The following is a 17,783-nucleotide window of genomic DNA, read 5'->3' on the forward strand; positions in this document are numbered from 1 at the left end:
AAATCCGTGGACAGTAATGCAGTGCAAGATGTTTTCTTAAAAAACTTAATAAATCAGTTCATCAGCCACTTGGTTCTAATTTACCTGCTCAATAACAAGACCCACCCAATGACAAACATTGCTCTCAGTCCTTCAAATGCAAGCCTGACAAAGGCTTAACACTGATTTCCATTTCAGTCTTACCTGGTAGCCACATCCACAGAGTCCACATCATTTCCATAGATCAGAGGGTTGAATTCTGTGGAGGGAGTAGACTGCAAATCATTCTGTGGTCTTCCCAGCAGCAGCGGCACCTCCTGCCCTTCGTGGAACTTCTCTAGATTAAGAATGGGCTGAGTATTCAGACTCATGCTGGCCAGTGCCTAGCAAAGGACAACGTTAGGCATATATTCAGCAAAAATTATCCAAGGAACAAAAGATCAGAGCTACTCTGCCCTCTAGGCAATCATAACAATTGTTCACACTCCAATAATTTGCCTTAAATCATCTCTTGAACACTGAGCCAATAAATACTTCTAGGCCCTCCATTATGTGGACAGTCCAAATGATCTCCTCAATAATGAAAACACATGAATCTTAGCATGGAAGCCTGCTTCTCTAGACCATTCATGATAAACAACAAAAATAATCCACATCTGACCATGAGTTGCACGGTAAACCATACAACATACAGGAGGGTTATGCCCATGTGCAATTAGAACACACATAGAGCTCTAGATGCTTTGCAACTTGGCAGTTCTGTCAGTGAGTTTGACAACCCAGGGCAGTGTGCAGACAGCCATCACACAGGTATCTATCTTCCAGTGTGTCTGCAAACTACAGAATATCTGTATAATTATATACAGATGTTATGTGTAATATAATATTATCTGAATAATGTCTTCATCTCTCCATAAAGCAGTCATCCTCTTCAACCCTCATAATATCCTCAGGAAAATGCAGAGGAGTGGCATGACTCCTTAATACCCAGATCCAACCTAAATCTCACTCATTTCTCTCATTTGCCCATTGAGTCTTCACCCATCCAATCTCAAAAATAAACAAAGTAAAACAAAAAGACCAAAGTAAAAGGGTAAAATGGAAAACCAGGGGAAAAAGAATAAAATAAAGAACCTTGTTGTCAGGAGTGAGCAGCTGTTGCTGAGTGATTGCAGTCATGCTAACCAGACACTGGAGGCAAGATGGAAGATCATATGATAACACCAGCAGCCCATCAGAGCCAAGACGAACACATGACCACAGAGAAACAGATGGAGGGGAAAAAAACAAAACAAAAATCTATTACTACCAAATATCACAAATGAGAGGAAATAAAACGGGATGCAAGACAGGCACAGGGAGAGAGGTCTAACTGCCCCATCCCCCAAGTATCCACATTTGGCTACAGGTGCTTTGGAAAGTGGAAAGGACCCTTTCCGATGAAGCTAAGAACTTTCCAATGTGGTTTAAAAATCAGGTATTTTGAATATTAGTCATTGACACTGAGATCCAAAGGTATATAAAGGGTGTTAACCTTAGCAAACTGGGCTGCAATTCAGTCTTCTTCACTCTGTATTGCAACCAGTAACCCTCATTCATTTTTGCCATTGTTCAACTATTGATGATGACTGTGGGAATACATAGGGACAAAGACTGTGTTTGGGTCAATAACAACAATTTTAAATAGAAGTTGCTTGAGAAAAATGTGATTTGTTTTGATATTCAACTTTGCTTTAATGAGAGAATTTTACTCAGTAGTGCCTGAAATTGCAAGGGGATGAGGCAGAAGTAAGGGGAAGGTGGATCTAACAAAACTCCATGCAACACATTACTTCCATCTGAGCTGACAATAAGTACTGGGCTATTACAGAGGTCACACACTTTGCTCTCCTGGTCTATAAGGAGAGAGAGGGGTGGCCTCATAAGGTCTGTAAGAAACTTTACCTTTAGATACTGCATGCAGCGTGCATAAGGAAAACAGAAATAAAGAGATAAAACCTGCTTGACACAATCAGCCAGGATGACCCCAAGCTGATTAATGGCTTAGCAGGACCTGAGAGAAGAGACTGAGAACTTGTACAAATCTGTGAATGGAGGGGAAGCACAGATGATCATAACTAGATGGATCAAGTCAGTGTTTAACCCTACATGGCAAATGTAAAGGAGGAACCTGGAATTTTCTGCACCGACTGGAAACAAATTAGCCCTAAACAACAATAGCAAATAAAAACCATCTACTGCACCCAAGAGCGTTTCAAATCTTTTACCTGGCTAATAAATTTACCATGGTCATAGGCCTCATTAATCACTTACTTTTCCAAATTAGCTCTATGCATAAAGGGAGAAAAGCAGCAGCTGGATACCTAACACTTAATAACTGTGCCACTCAATACCACTTTTCAAGCTTAAAATGCTGCTGTGTTCTAACACGGGGGATGTTCTTTGTGTACACCTATATAAATAAAGCACCTTAAATACATCAACAGAAAATTCCTAGGCCTGTGCTTCTCCTACAAAGTGGAAGCAATAGAGACATAAAAAAATGAACAGGTAACAAAAACGACTGTGAAATTCTTCAAAGAAACTAAATAGCCCTGAAACACAATGAAAACCTCAGGTTTAGATTTGTCAGAAAAATGGAATGGTAGAAAAGCACAAAAGAGCTCAGGGGGTTCAGGAAGTCTTCTAAGTTCATTTTATCAGCCACTCTATTGACTAGCTGGCCTCTATATTCAAGTAGACCTCTTCAAAATTGCCTTATAGGCACCTTCTTGAACAAGTGCATTCTAGTAGTCTGATACCTCATTCACAACCATCTGAAGTTCTAGGCTGCAATCCTACTTTTAACATCTTTTGCTTCACATTTCTACAGCAGAAAAGCTGTGCAACACTACATCTGCTATGTCTTACTGAGTCTGAGTCCTTTCCCCAAAGTGTTTATTACCTGTTTCAGATGCTTTTTCAACTCCGAAGCTTCTGGTTCTGGAAGTGCCGGCAAAGATTCTGCATTTGTGGGAACAATCACCTGGAATTAAACACAGGTAACAAACTAAAAATTTCCCAGCAGGACCCGTTTCAAAACAGAATCTCCTACATCTCCACTGCTCCTGAAACTGAGGAATAAAAGACATAAAATAAAACTTGAACAAAAAAAAAAACCAAAACCTGCATCAATAATTTGATTTTCTTTTTCTTACAATGACTTAACATTATTTACAATGTCATGAACAACGCAAGATTATTGTTTAAACTTAAGAGATCTATTAAAATGTCTCTATACTCATCCCTCAGAATCTCCATTAAGCATAAGATGTTATACATATTTCCCTTTAAATAGCCTTGCTCATGCCACAGGAGAAAGTGGGATATTTTGCCTCATTCAAATGATGAAAAAAGATGCTGCTGGAAGGCTCTTATCAGATCTAGATTCTTATCTAGGGCTACAGCAGGCAGCCTCACAGTTACCCAAGGAGATGGCTTAATCATTTACAGAGGATTTACCTTCTATGAAACAGCCATATGGATCAACTGAAAAAGAATGCTTTAGGAACAAAAGAATCAGGGAGAGACATGCGACATGACAAGCAACAAAATCCTAAAGTTTAGGACAGAATCAACAAAGGCAGACTGAGGCCAGTTGTCCATAAGCACAGACATTCTTGAGTTCTCAGTGTGCATATTGGTAAAAGAGTACAGTCATCCAGAAACAAAGCCTAAGTCCTTATGGGCATCATTTACCTTATTGGTATCCAGGTCAATAAGCCATACATCATCAGGCATTTTAAAATCTAGTTTGTAAAGGAAGAAACTTGCTGGAACACCAATGATGTAAGGTGTAGGCGCTAGAAGCAACTGAAAGACAGAGACATGGCAATAAGGACAAGTTCTGCATTTGATATCACCGTATCTTGCCAACTTTTAATTCTTTAATTCTCACCTAGAAGAGAAACTCATAATTTTTTCAGAGATATACTTCTATATAGAGCTGCACAACTCTTATGAAAAAACTTAGCAAAACTAACAGCTTACAGCTTCATGGACCGAGAAAATAACACATGTACACCCTCAGCTCAAATTGAGCCTGTGCTGTTCTAAATACAGCATTACCCTTACAAAAGCCTTATCCTTACCTATGCCCTTACAATGGTAAGTTAATTTCAAAGCTATAACAAGTCTAGAAAGCAGAGAAAAAGAAGAAACTGATTTTTTTTTTTTATTTCTTAATATAAGTGCAGGTGGAAAACCTAAGGGGAATTTCTTGTTGTTTCTGATAAGGGAATCAGCAGAGGGAAAAGGCTTAAATCAATAAGCCATGTAGCAGCTTGAGGTCAGCTGCTTGGGAGGCTAATTTATCCTTTAATCTAGAACACCTGGTTACTTCCAAGGGACAGAACAAATCTGCAGCATCAGTTGCAAGATCTAACTGAAGGGATAAGATGGCCTCAATTCTGTCTTTCCAAACATAATAATGAACACTTGCAAGAGCTGACAACTGGTGAAATCCAGGTGCCCAGCTGAAGTAACTTGACACTTCATACTTCCAAGGAAAATAAACTGCAGGCAGAAGTTTCTACACTCTGAATCATGACCCCTTAAGATTCCTTAAGCACTACTATGGGCAGTCCCCAACAAACCGTAATACTTAGATGGGAGGGCAAGGCTGGAAGCGTAAAGTCTTGTCATAATATTGTAAATCCACTGTGTTTCAAAGAAGCTACTTCTTTGAACCACACTATTCACCAAGCAGGTTTTAATGACAGCTTAAATAAAAAACATTCCGTACAATTTAAATAGTCATTGGTGCTCAAAAACATTCTTTGCAAGCCAGTGTTTAGTATGGTCCCTCAGAAATCATGGTGGATGGAAACAAGGACTACTGTGTTTTCAGAGAAACATTGTTTGCAAAAGGCTAATGAAGGAAAAAATATGTACCTGTTCTGCAGAGGCCATGCAGGTGGGGAGCAGAGGGATCACCGGAAACATATATTCTAACGGGTAGATCATAGCCACAAAGGCCATCACAGACATTGAGAGCGCATTATAATCTCGGGACTGCAGTACAACCTGCAACCACAGAAACTCACATTAGCTTTTGCAACAACCATTTGCTTCCGGTACTCCCAGCCAGGGGCATATGCAATATCATGGCACGCAGGACCCTGTTTTGTTGGCTGTGAACTGGAATGACATTAATCTATCTGAAAACCAACTGCAGGTGCTTTTTAGAGTGAGATCAAAACTTTTCAAAGCAGGCATGAAAGACGTTTTCAAAGCAGGAAAGATGTTTTCCTTCCAACCCTCCAGGCAAATTGATATCAAAGACTCCAGTAGACAGATATTCTTCAATCTACCCTGGCTTCTGAAAGAGTAAAGCTTCAAAGATAACTCTTCCCTTCCTACCTTGTGCTCCAGAAGGATGCAGGTCAGCACCTGAAGACAGGCATCCACTCCCAGCAACTCCAAAGGCAAATGTAATGGAAAATCCACCAAGGTGAAGCGGGATGGATCAGGAAGGGCAAATGTCAAAGCTGGCTGCAACTCATGAGGCAAAACTTCCACATCCACCCGCTTCTGACCAGCGACAGGCATGGGTGAGCGCAGCAGCCGGTATATCCAGGCCTCGATCTCCCGCAAGTCATGTAGCAAGGCGCTGGACTTCTCCTCCACCAGAAGTGAGCCTGTGAAAATTCTCCACATCGTATCCCTACAGAGGGAGAAATGAGAAGATAAACACTCCAACAGCTTCATTTGACAGCCATTTGGCATGGCTCTTCAAGGGAAAGGACAGAGTCACCAAGAATTAAAAGACACTGCTAACATGCTTAGCCAAACAGGGGAAAGGAAGGCAGAGATTTAAACTAGCTGAAACAACTGTAGAGAACTATGGATCTTTCTGTGGCAGAAATCCACACAAGTTTGTCACACTGGCCCAAGAGTTTATGCATTCATTCAGATGGTTCATAAAGGTTACCCAGGTGTTTGAAATTCAGCATGTAACTAGAGTACTCTCCTATCTTGTCCAGAACCACAGCAGCCTGAATGACTGTAGGATTCCTTCCTTCAGTTCTACAAACTTTTGCAAGGACAGGAACTAGTAACCTGAGCTAATAAAAATAAATCACACCAAGACGTCCCCAATGTTTTGACATAAAAAAATACTTTTACAGTGAGTCTCAAACTGTCTTGTATTGAGATGAATAACCTGTGGAAGTGGTTACATTTCAAGCTGAGAATATTCATTTCTGAAAGTTGACTGGGTAGTCCACTTAACTACCTTAGCAAAAGCAGTCATTCTTCTACACCCTATATTATCAATCTCCAAATGTGTAGCTCACAGACATGCTGGCCAAAAAGCATGTATGGTGTTGCTCAGGGCCTTAAGTGGTTCAAAATTTGAAACTGGATCTGACAAGGGAAGCAAATTGGATAATCTATTTCAGCCCTTAATGTTGCTGTACTGCATTCACAATGGCCGTGAATCTGTCCTAGCCACTGCAAAAAATACTTCAGCTTGGTAAATATCTTCAGCCACTGTAACAGATCCCTTAGAACAGTGTGGCTGAAATTAGACATTTTACCTTATAGTTCATACCTTAAAACAAAACAAAACAAAAACAGCACTGGATGCCTCTCAAAGAATTAAAAAGTTACAGAAATTTGGAAGGGTCAAAAGAAGAGCAATCTGAAACCACCAGGCTTCTCATCCACAAGCCTCCCCTCAACCACTCATAATGCAAAGGACATGAAGCTGTTAATGGGCACACCCAACCTTCTGCAAGCTCTACGGATTCAGTTTCGCTTCAATTCTGCACCACTTTGAAACCACTCAACTTCTCCAGGTCACAGCTTGCAAAGCACAGGGTAATTCAAACTGGCAGCTTTGCTCTTCCTACTGATGGATGCTTAGCAGTCTTCACCTGTCACTCAGTTCTTCTCTCAGCTCTATGAATTATGTCCAACTACAGCAAATTTTTAAAATACCACATGCCATTCAAACACTAGAACGCGTCACCGCTCCTTTCAAAATACAGATGAGTTTGTAGAGCTGAAGAAAATCATAAAGTTTAGCTTTCTTCTGCCTCAGGAACTACCAGACTAAACCAAGTGATGAAATTAAGCTCCTTTTGCACTCCAGTATAATAAAAGTATTTCCATTCTGAATTGCTTTTTTCCCAACAACCAGTGGATTCAGATGATAAATCTGTCAAAGAAGGAATTGATCAGAAACCCAGGACACTCTCCTAGAACTATTCTAGAGCAGCAACCCAAAAAGTAGATTACCATGAAGTGAACGGGGCAGACAAGAGGTAAGGAACTTATAAATACACAAGTGTTAGATACCCTGGCATATTTTACTTTTGGAAAACTTAAACTTACAGTTTAAGTTGGAAGCTAAAAATCTCTAAAACTCAGATTATGAACTATCTCACAACCCCCACTCATCTTCATGGTAAGATAATTCCCTCCTTCTCCATTGATTCATTTTATATTTGCTCTTATTAGTTCATGAGCTGGAAAGGAAAAAATATCTTCCTGGGTCAGAGAGGTTAGGCACAATAATACAAATATACATCCACAATTGATACACTTGATACTCGTTCCTTCTGTACCCCATAGCACAACAGCTTTTGTTGCACACCTAGCATTATAATAACAGATAATATACCAAGATACTGTTTAGTTTGCTGTTGCAAACCTCCACTCCCTTATGCTTCATAAACAGCTCCTTGGTTTTCTCTCTCTCCTCCTCAAATCTTGTACTTACACAAATTAGCACAAAAAATTCCTGTTTTAACTCAGAATTACAGTAAAAACACAAAAAGGTCAACTGCCAACTTCTGCAACTTCACCTATCACAGCAAGTTGACATGACAACTTGACATTTGGAAACAGAGAGAGGATAAAGTTCTTTCTTCCCCCTCAACATACCTCTGAACCCCACGAGGAATCCCCAGCTTCTTGCCCAACAGTCTCTCACTACAGCAGTCCACAAGTCTCTTGAGGGTGTACAGACACTCGCGGAAGGTGGAGAAGAAGGGATAGTGACTAAGGATGCACAGAGAAGTCAGGGTGCTGTTTCGAGAACGATGGCTGCCTTTGGCCAGACGCTTACTGTGTGGCGACCGATTCACATCTGGGGTAGGCTCTGTACTTGGGGCCTGCAGTGAAGAACCACTCTCTGAACTCTCAGTGCCCACATCCTCTTGGGGTGCAGACGCATCCCCAGACTTAGTGATTTTCTGTCCCTCCCGAGCTCGATGTCCTCCTGTGCCTTCTCCCTTCTCCTTGGGTACTCGCTTCTGAAAGGAGCGGTAGAAGTTGACACAGATTCCATAGCGAATGACACCTGTATCCTTGTCTGTGAGCGTGAAGACAAAAGAAGTGTCATCACGGAAGCTCATGCGTTTCTGTCGCACACTCAGGCATCCTTCTGGTTGGCAGAAGAACACAACGTCAGGTGGTAGAGGAAAGTCCACGTGGTCTTCTAGAGGATAACGTCGTAGCAGCTCAGGAGTTTGAGCAACACTATCACTACTTGGCTGCCTACAAAAACAAAACAAAACAAAACCCAAGCATACAGAGTTAGTTAATACCACAAAAAAAAATTTGTTATCTCACAATTGACATGTTAGAGTCCTGCAAGCTCAGCTTCGTCCTTGGTTGTTCTCAATCCTAACATCCAGGGAAAATGCAGCATGTCACTAGTTAAAGTTCTCAATCTAGGACAAGATTAACAACCACAGAAAGACTGAATTAAAAAGCTTACACTATCATTATCAAGGCCCAACAAGGAGCACTCTGTCTGTTGACTCCTTTGAGTCAAAAAAGGAGTTTCAGGAGTACATTTTTCCCAGGCGAATATTCTACTGTCATATTTCCCCCGACTTTGATTTCCAAAACAAGTCTAACTGCATGGGACAGGGAATACTTGGGTAGAAAAGATGCCTTCCCATCTCCAAACATAGTCAGATGAAAATCCAATGGATGATCAAGATGAAAAATAAGAAAACCTAACTGAGAAAACCAGGGATTTCCTAGTAAAGGACTCAAATAAATCATGGAATGATATGGTGCAATTTTATGGGTAACTCTCTGTATCTTACCATTGCCCTGCAGAACACTGTTTCAGTGCTCTTATAAACAACATGCTACAGTATCAATAACATGCAAACCTGTGTCCCCTTGTTCCACCCACCCCATATCCCTGGAATTTAGGCTGACATAGTGAAGACGTTTGGACTGTTTCTCGAGAGGTTTCTAAGAATAATTTATCACAACATCCTGTCAAGGCAAACAAAGTAGGCCCCCAAGGTAGGGGGTAGAGCCTACTGTGGCTCACTAAACACTGTACAACAAATCGCTAATGGAATACAGAAGAACACAGACAACACTGTTTATTCCTGTTTTCTCCAGCAAACGAACATATTCTTTCAAGGCATTAACTATCCTCCTACTATATTTTTTCCACGAACATTACCCAAATAATAACTGCTGGATGTATAATGTGAGATCCAGAAAGTGAAGGAAAGAAAATGTTCCTCAAACAACCCCCTTCTGGCTTGATTCCTTTGCCATCAAGTTCTGACATTCTGACAGCAATTAGGATTCAGTAAGCATGACACTAAATGGTTAAAAATGTCAAAGTACCAGTGAATATACTGTAAGCTCATGTCTTTGCAGTAATACGCACTAAAGACAGAAAGACGAGTCATTTCAGACATTCAGAAGAATGACATCTAACAAAATAGAATACATCCAAAAGACATCACTACTGATGTACCATGGATACAATTACCAAGCTGTAATAGTAAAAGCCACATGGACTACCTAAGGCAGGAAGTGCAATGGAAGCTACATCAGTCAACTCCACCTCCTGCCCTTAGCAGTTGTTGAAGCACCTGATATATGAGACAACAGGTCTCCAAGCAGTAGCAATCTAGCGACTACTGCCTAGCAAAAGGCAAAAGTAGTGTGGGAGTCCGGAACTGATGCTAGCAAGTCCTTAACTGAGAAAAGATGACACTATGAGCATCACTGGAAGAGGCAGATAGCATTTCTTCCTTCTTTTCTAGTCACTTTCTGACCTACATACTGAAAACTGGGCTATTTTTCCCCACAGACAATGAGAAAATAATTAAACCACTGCCAGTAAAATACAATAATAAAGCAGTTACTACTTAGGAAATTACTTGTATCATTTCCTCCACTTAGTCGCAATATTGCACTCAAAGCATTTCAAAAAGAAAGTAGGTAAAGCAACAAGCTGATGCACAAAACCCACTTATGATCAGAAATGAAAGAACAATACACTTTGTAGCACATCCATTAAATAAACTGGCAGAAATTTACCACATGAATTCTGAAAGGAGAAAAATAACACTTGCTGTTCATCTGCACATTAGACAAAAAGCACACCAACCCCATATTTCATACACTCCTTAAGCAAAAAAGTTTAATATTTTATTAATTGATAACAAATAAGTCTTTAAAAAAAATGTAGCTTCTATGAGGATAAATAAGGATTAGGAGGAGAATCAGGCAAATAAGGCAAGTTTCAGACCAACCTTTTTTAAACTGAGTTTACAGATTAGTCTTTGAAAGCTAGAACAGTAACCCCCACTAGCATTTTGCCTGCACATGGCTTTCAGTATTTGCAGTTTGTGAATCACCCTGTTTTGATGTCAATAGAAGTAAAGACGATTACACATACAAGCTACCAGAGCCATATATAAATGGGCTATTCTTAGTCACCCTTTGTAGATCCTTGAAGAGGAGGATGCAAACCACAAGCTAAAAAGCTTTGACTGCAGTAGTATCTTTCCAAAAATGCCCTAGTCCTACTACATGCCCCCATTCTGCATACACTCTAGACAACACTTCTCAAGCACAAAGTGTAGTCTCATAAGTGCTATTTGCTCCCACTCTACTGCCTACACAAAAGCACAGCTGAGAATATTCTACGTTACCTGGCTCCAATGATAACAAGGTAGTCGAGTAACCGAGGGCAGCTCTTCTTTTTCTGCACCATTGTCCTTGACCCTTTCCCTATGTCATCTCAATGAATTGTGGTTCATCAACAGCCTGTTGTGGGTCCAGCAGCCCGTTGTCTGGTCAGCTGTGAGCAAATGCTCCGGGAAAAAATTGACTTGGAAATGTCCAGCAGATTCAACCTATATCAAGAAAAGCAAGAGTGTCAGAGGCACAATTAAGAACTCCAAATACACATGTACATGTATTATGACTTACATTTTCTAAAAGTCTGTGTTTTAGGCAGCCACGCCATCCACAGACCTCTTTCTCTTCATCAGTATATAACCGACAATGTGGCATTTAATGTCCACCTCCCCTTTTTTTGGATTTCTTCTTCAGATGTGGTATCTAGAAGGGTGATGACAACAACCAAAGAGTGTCTGATCACTATCTGCTGGATCTCACCTTCCTGACCCTGGTTGCAGCCAGACACCACAGCCGACTCTCTGAAGCCAACACAAACAGGCACTACAGCCCTGCCTCCTCCTTCATCTGCTAAAACCTTGCTTTCACAGAATCACAGAATCACAGAATTACCTGGGTTGGAAGGGACCTCAAGGATCATGTAGTTCCAACCCCCCTGCCTGGCAGGGCCACCAAACATACACCTTTACTAGATCAGGTTGCCCAGGGCCCCGTCCAATCTGGCCTTGAACACCTCCAAGGACGGGGCATCCACAACCTCACTGGGCAGCCTGTTCCAGGACCTAACCACTCTTCTAGTAAAGAACTTTCCCCTAACATCCAACCTAAATCTTCCCTCCTTCAACTTAAAACCATTTCCCCGTGTCCTGCTATTATCAGCCCTTTCGAAGAGTTTACTCCTTTCCTGGGAGTAAGTTCCCTTCAGGTATTGAAAGGCTGCAATGAGGTCACCCCGCAACCTTCTCTTCTCCAGGCTGAACAAACCCAACTCCCTCAGCCTGTCCTCATAGGGGAGGTGCTCCAGCCCCCTGATCATCTTTGTGGCCCTCCTCTGGACCCTTTCCAAAATCTCCATATCTTTTTTGTACTGAGGGCTCCACACCTGGACACAGTACTCCAGATGGGGCCTCACAAGAGCAGAGTAGAGAGGGACGATCACCACCCTATCCCTGCTGACCACCCCTCTCCTGATGGAGCCCAGGATCCCATTTGCTTTCTGGGCTGCCAGAGCGCACTGCTGGCTCATGTTAAGTTTCTCAAGTTTCTCTTTCAGCCCAGTGCAATCCCTTGCTTTGTGCAGGTATGAGTGCTCATGCAGTGACAAGGTGAATCAGACTGGGGTACCAATATGAATTAAAATAAAATCAAAAAATGATGATCTTCTGGTTGTTTAACCTATTTCTCCCCTTTCATGTTACCACCTGAACCTGAGCTGAGAATATCTTGACCCTGAGATGGAATAGGCTTTGACATGATGTCCTGTTCTCAAGCTGCTTTAACTCCAGGTTGTTTCCTTCTGAGCAGAATCCCTGCAGCGTGCTTTTCTCTGTACAAATATCTTGGATCCAGACCTTAAATGCAGTGTTTGAAACTCCCTGCAACTACTGCTCAAGGAAGGGAGAAACAGAAATGAAGGCTACAATGGAAAGCTACTGCAGAAACCCATGATGTTGCAGGGATCAGCACTGTTTACCCAAGCCCTGGTAAGGACAGGTTAGTGAAGAGGAACACTACCCACATACTGCAGTGGCATCAGCAACACTCAGGAATTGATGCAAGCTGACAAAAGTGGCCAGATACAGAGACACTAATCCATGGTCTTCCAATAACTGGGGACAAAAACTGCTCAAAACAACACTTCTATGCTAGTTTTCAAAATTCCCAGAACACAACATTTTAGGCTGTAACAGAGCTCCTCATAGGAGAAGCTGTGTGGTATTGTGCAAGCTCCTCCCAGAAAGAAATGTTTATATAAAGACACACAACAGGAAATGCATCACAGCCCAGGATGAACAGAATAGCATGAAAAAGCTGCATAGGACTCTTTATCAGAGCAGAGACACCTGTGTCAAACCAATACCCAGCACTATTCACAGACATGAATGTGGTGTTCTTGTCTCATCTACACCTTAGAGGCTCCAGCCCTTGTAAATGTCTTCTATTTGCAGACACAGAGCTACAGGATCTAAGTCAATAGAGGAATTAGTCAATGAGTAATTTGAACTCCAGATTTGACAGCCCAGTCTTACACCCACCTATGTGAAAGTTTTCATGAATTTAAATCCATTTACTCTAAAGAAAGATATAAAGCCAGCAGGAGATCATTTTGCAGCAGGCAGATGAACTGTACCCCAGTTCAGTACAGTACAAGAATGAGGTCTGTCCTGCCATTGTTTCCTGCTTTCATCTGGCACAATAAATGCACCTCACAATTCAATGGTATACAAATCTTAGAATATTAATCAACACCAGACAATGCAATTTACTGACTGCATAAGTAAGGAGCACAGAGTGGGACATTAATTTCTAAGACCATAAAAGAGGACGTTTGTGAAGGACAAAGTGAAAATTGCAGAGCAGAAGCCATAGGAATTTTTTAAATTAAATGTTATCTTGCAAAAGACCAGATTTCAAACCATGTCCAGAAGGAACAAAATTCTCAGTTCTAAGGCGTCACTGGAACATCTTGGATTTCTATCTGTACTCAACCAAGACAGTCTGTACCCAGCTCAGATCTGGAGTGAACCTTAGCATGTTGTTTATTGTGAAATCAAGATACTTCATACCAATCAAACTAAACTGGAGGCTGAAGCAGACATAAATGCGGCCAGCAGTTTCAACACCCACTGCTTGGCCGACTTAGGTTTCCTTTTGCTACATTATGCACCCTGAGGACGCCAAGAGAGCTGTCTGCTTGGCACTCAGAAACAGGAGCATGGAGCTCAGAAGCAGCCAACCTCACCTGCGTGGCCAGGAACTCCATTTCACTCATTGTAAAAACGAATTCAACACAGTCTGAAGAACAGCACAAACAGTTTTGATCCATTTTTAGACATTTTAATAATCTAAGAGGGAACTTCATCACTGAAGCTTTGGTTACTTCTTCCCAGTCTGTGTATGTCCAGCCATTACATATTCTTTAGCACATATTCTTTTTGTTCACACTAAGCTCTTAAAGAAGCAGACTTGCAGCTCCCATCTCACATGAGCCATTTTACACCTTCACTGCTTAACAGCTATATTAAATATTGCTAGCAGTTTTATCCATAAAAATATACAATGTCCCTAAGAAAACCATTACGCTGTTTGTCCTATCCAGACACTACAGAGGTCCTACTAGCACAATGAACACTGGCAGAGGGCAAGTGGGTCCTGATGAGATTCATCCCAGAATTCCAATGGAACTGGCTGATGCAGTCACCAAGCCACACTTGTCATGGTGGTCAGGTGAAGTCCCTGGTGACTGGGAAAAAAGAAATATAGTATTCATGTAAGAAGGGTAGAAAGAATGACCCAGGGAACTACCAACATGTCAGCCTCACCTTAGTAATGGGGATGATCCTCCTAGAAGATCCTCCTAGAAGCTATGCTAAGACATATGGAAAAAAGGGAGGTGATATGGGAAAACTAGCACAACTTCACCAAGGGCAGATCCTGCCTGACCAACCTTGTCACTTTTTATGATGGTGTAACTGCATCAGTGGACAAGGGAAGAGCCACTGATGTCATCTATCTGGATTTCAGTAAGGCCTTTGACATGATCCTTCATTACATCCTTCTCTCCAAACTGGAAAGATGTGGATTTGATGGGTGGACTGTTCAATGGATGAGAAACTGGTTGTGAGATCATACCCAGAGAGTGGTGGTCAGTGGCTCAGTGTCTGGATGGAGAGTTCTTTCCAACTCAAAGATTCTATGATTCTAGATTCTATGGGGCTGAGAACAGCTCCTCCTCCTGAACCTGATGGAACAGACTGACAGAAGCTGGAAGGATTTCTGAGGTCAGATCTGGATGGACTTGCTATACTGGTGCAGCTGCTTCAATTTTTGTTAGCATTCACCTTGCCAAGACAGCAGTGCATGGCTCTTAAACAGATAGCAGCACTTTGGCACAACTGAGAGTGGAAAAAAAAGGCATTTTCAAAGTATTGCAAACCGACCTAGAACAGCTGATGGTGTATTTATCTAGCATGGGTAGCCTACAATAAAGGGGTGGCTCTGTTAAACATCTTAGCAGTAGTTGTATGTCTCAGAAATAGACCAGCAGAGAACTAAAGTGATGTCAGTAAGAGCTTCTTAAGGATAAAGCAGCAGATGCATCCCAACTGTTTGCACTTTCCACATATCCATAAAGGCTGAGGAAAAGGACATGCTAAACTGAATTGAAAAAAAAACCAAGGAATGGGAAAACTGTCTTTGGAGATACAGAAAGACACCTTCAGAAGCTCTGTGGAGGAATGTGAATAACGCACAGATTTCCTCCTTTCCTATGGCAGAGCAATATTACCTCTTTGCCCTACTGAAAACATGCCTGACACAGTACAATCATATCTTCAGCCTGCACAGCAGTGCTCCAGCAAAATGGAGGCACCTTGTATAGACAGACTTAACCCAACCAGAATTAGCTCACAGGCAGAAGTAGCACACAGCAGAGACAGGAGCCTTTCTACAGCATCACAAGACTGAAGCCAGCCTGGCTCAGGCTCTTGATTGCTATGGTAACAGATTTGGCATATGCCAGCCCTTCAGCTGCTTTGCTCCTCGCTTCCCCCGGTTCCAGCCTGGGTCCAGCAGCCTGCCGTACACGCGAGACCACGCAGCCACCACATATGGGCAGGCTGTAAAAGCAGAGCCGCAGGTAATCTGATTCAGCTCAATCTCCATAGCAACCCAATCTTTGTGCCCAGATCTCGGCGTGCTGGATCTATTTATGGCACGGCGGCCACGCTCCACCCCTTGCACCAAGGCTCCCGGCACTGCCACCAGGCCTCAACCCAGCCACAAGGACTGCCGGCCGGGGTACGCTGTGACTGACCCCAACAGTGCATGCCCTGAGCTGGTGGCACCACTGCATCCACAACGCACTGAAAGCTTCCCTACCAGCAAGGTTTTCCATGTGCATAAATGCTACATGGATCAGAAGCTGCTAATGGTCACTGAAAGCAAGGACCCTCTGCAGCTGATGAGATCCTCTACCCTATGTACACACACAGTGCTCCTGCAGGCAGATGCTGCTGGATCCTTACTGCTGCACAAAAGTGTGTCAGCACAAACATGTGATCCTAGAGGTAATTTGCAGATAACAGAAAACATGCGGCAGCCCTTGTCCCAGGGGCACAGCTGCATCCAACAGCAGGTGTTTGCAAACTGCACGGCTCAGCCATTCATCTGCTAATTGTTTCCAAAAAAGAAGAAAAAAGAACAAACAAGAGCCCTTCAATTGGCCTTGAGAGACAAGAGGGTGAGGAAGCATGGTATGTGAATACTGTAGTTCATTTTATTCTACTGCACTCCTGGGGAAAACCACCACCGATAAATTCATGCTGGAGAAGTGCAGAAGCGCACATTTTTACGTTACTCGTCATTAATGGGAAAATAACAACAGATTGCAGCCTCGGCCCCGCCTTCACTGAAGCCCTTTGGTTCAGGCTGCAGCCCCTGTCCTCCTCCCCTCTTGCAGATCACAAGTAGCCATCTCACAGAACAGGAGTTCTGACCCTCTGCCAGCCCAGCCAGTCCTGCACCACACGGCTCACGCTTAAATTCATCTTTTAGGTAACATTAATCTCTGGAGATTTGCAGTACACAACAGCACCATAAGCGCTTTGGCTCTCTGCCTTTTGCTTCTTTCAGATCTGTCCATTCCCCCCTCCTTGCCAGACACTGCCATCACAAAATACAAAAGCCACCTCATTTATTTCTATCTCGCCAGCTCTTTATCAACCCTCAGATCTCCACCGGCATCTGCTCGTACATTTTGCAACGAGAACAAAACAACTGATCAAAACCTACAGGAAGCCCCTGAACTAAACTAGTTTCACCTGCCACAGACACTGTGGGATTATGCTCTTTTCTAAACTGGAACAGCTTCCAACTCGAGTTCTGAGCTGAGAAACCTCCTCAGCTGCTGTGGAGCAGCCCAGGCACCTCCATCAGCTTGGCACAGGACAAGTCAGCCAGAGTGCCCGTATCACAGCCACCAGCAGCTTCCTCCTGAAGCCCGACAATGCAAATACACAGCCATAAAGAATTAATAAGACAACAGAGCACGTGGTATTTCAATTGCGAGAACTGCTGGATGCCACTGCAGCTCCTGAATTATTCAGAGCCTTTGCTCCTGCCCATCTCCCCCCAGTTGTGGGAGCTCAGAGCCTTCTGTGAGAGGGGAAGAGACATGGGGCAGACACACAGCCAGGAGGCAGCAACCAGCAGCTTCTGTCCCTATGCAGGTTTCAAGCTGTGCTGTGACTCCTTGAGTAGAGGATCTCTGTGGCGGCACCGCCCCTGCCAGGCACAGGGATTCACTTCTCACCTGGATGTGGGCCACAGCAGGACAACTGGCACATGTCACAGGACTCCTACAACAAAGCCAAGCTGGTTATGAGGCTGAAACGGGGCAAATTCAACCAGCATAGAAACACTGAAATGCTGAGAACAGGAAAATAAACACAAGCCTTTGAGATAAATTAGTTATTCAGCTGTTCTCAAACACAGTACCGGTACCCACAAGATCCTATCACTTCTGCCTCACCTCACTCTCCCTCCATGTGCCACTCACCTTAATTACTCCTGCCTACATGCCTTCCTCTTCTTCTCATAAACACTGGGGAAGAGCTGAAATTCCTACT

General features: G+C 42.7%; 1 protein-coding gene across 41 annotated transcripts in view; it reads right to left on the minus strand.

Annotated features, from left to right (window-relative positions):
* The window catches only part of MADD (MAP kinase activating death domain), a 65,277-nt gene that overhangs the window by 43,530 nt on the left and 3,964 nt on the right, over nt 1-17,783 (minus strand). For 22 of the 41 annotated variants that reach the window (XM_032444671.1, XM_015864271.2, XM_032444678.1 and 19 more), the window contains exons 2-9: nt 10,947-11,150; nt 7,909-8,523; nt 5,380-5,683; nt 4,912-5,043; nt 3,718-3,831; nt 2,924-3,004; nt 1,114-1,170; nt 184-362 (exon numbers count right to left, since the gene is read on the minus strand). In XM_032444671.1, coding sequence (XP_032300562.1) covers nt 184-362; nt 1,114-1,170; nt 2,924-3,004; nt 3,718-3,831; nt 4,912-5,043; nt 5,380-5,683; nt 7,909-8,523; nt 10,947-11,008 — 1,544 coding nt within the window. In that variant the 5' untranslated portion in view covers nt 11,009-11,150. Of the gene's footprint in view, nt 1-183; nt 363-1,113; nt 1,171-2,923; nt 3,005-3,717; nt 3,832-4,911; nt 5,044-5,379; nt 5,684-7,908; nt 8,524-10,946; nt 11,151-11,226; nt 11,433-17,783 lie in introns of those variants that run through there. The other 19 variants (XM_015864287.2, XM_015864282.2, XM_032444673.1 and 16 more) reach the window with 2 other exon arrangements.

This window comes from Coturnix japonica, chromosome 5, assembly GCF_001577835.2.
Source record: "Coturnix japonica isolate 7356 chromosome 5, Coturnix japonica 2.1, whole genome shotgun sequence".
Taxonomy (NCBI): Eukaryota; Metazoa; Chordata; class Aves; order Galliformes; family Phasianidae; genus Coturnix; species Coturnix japonica.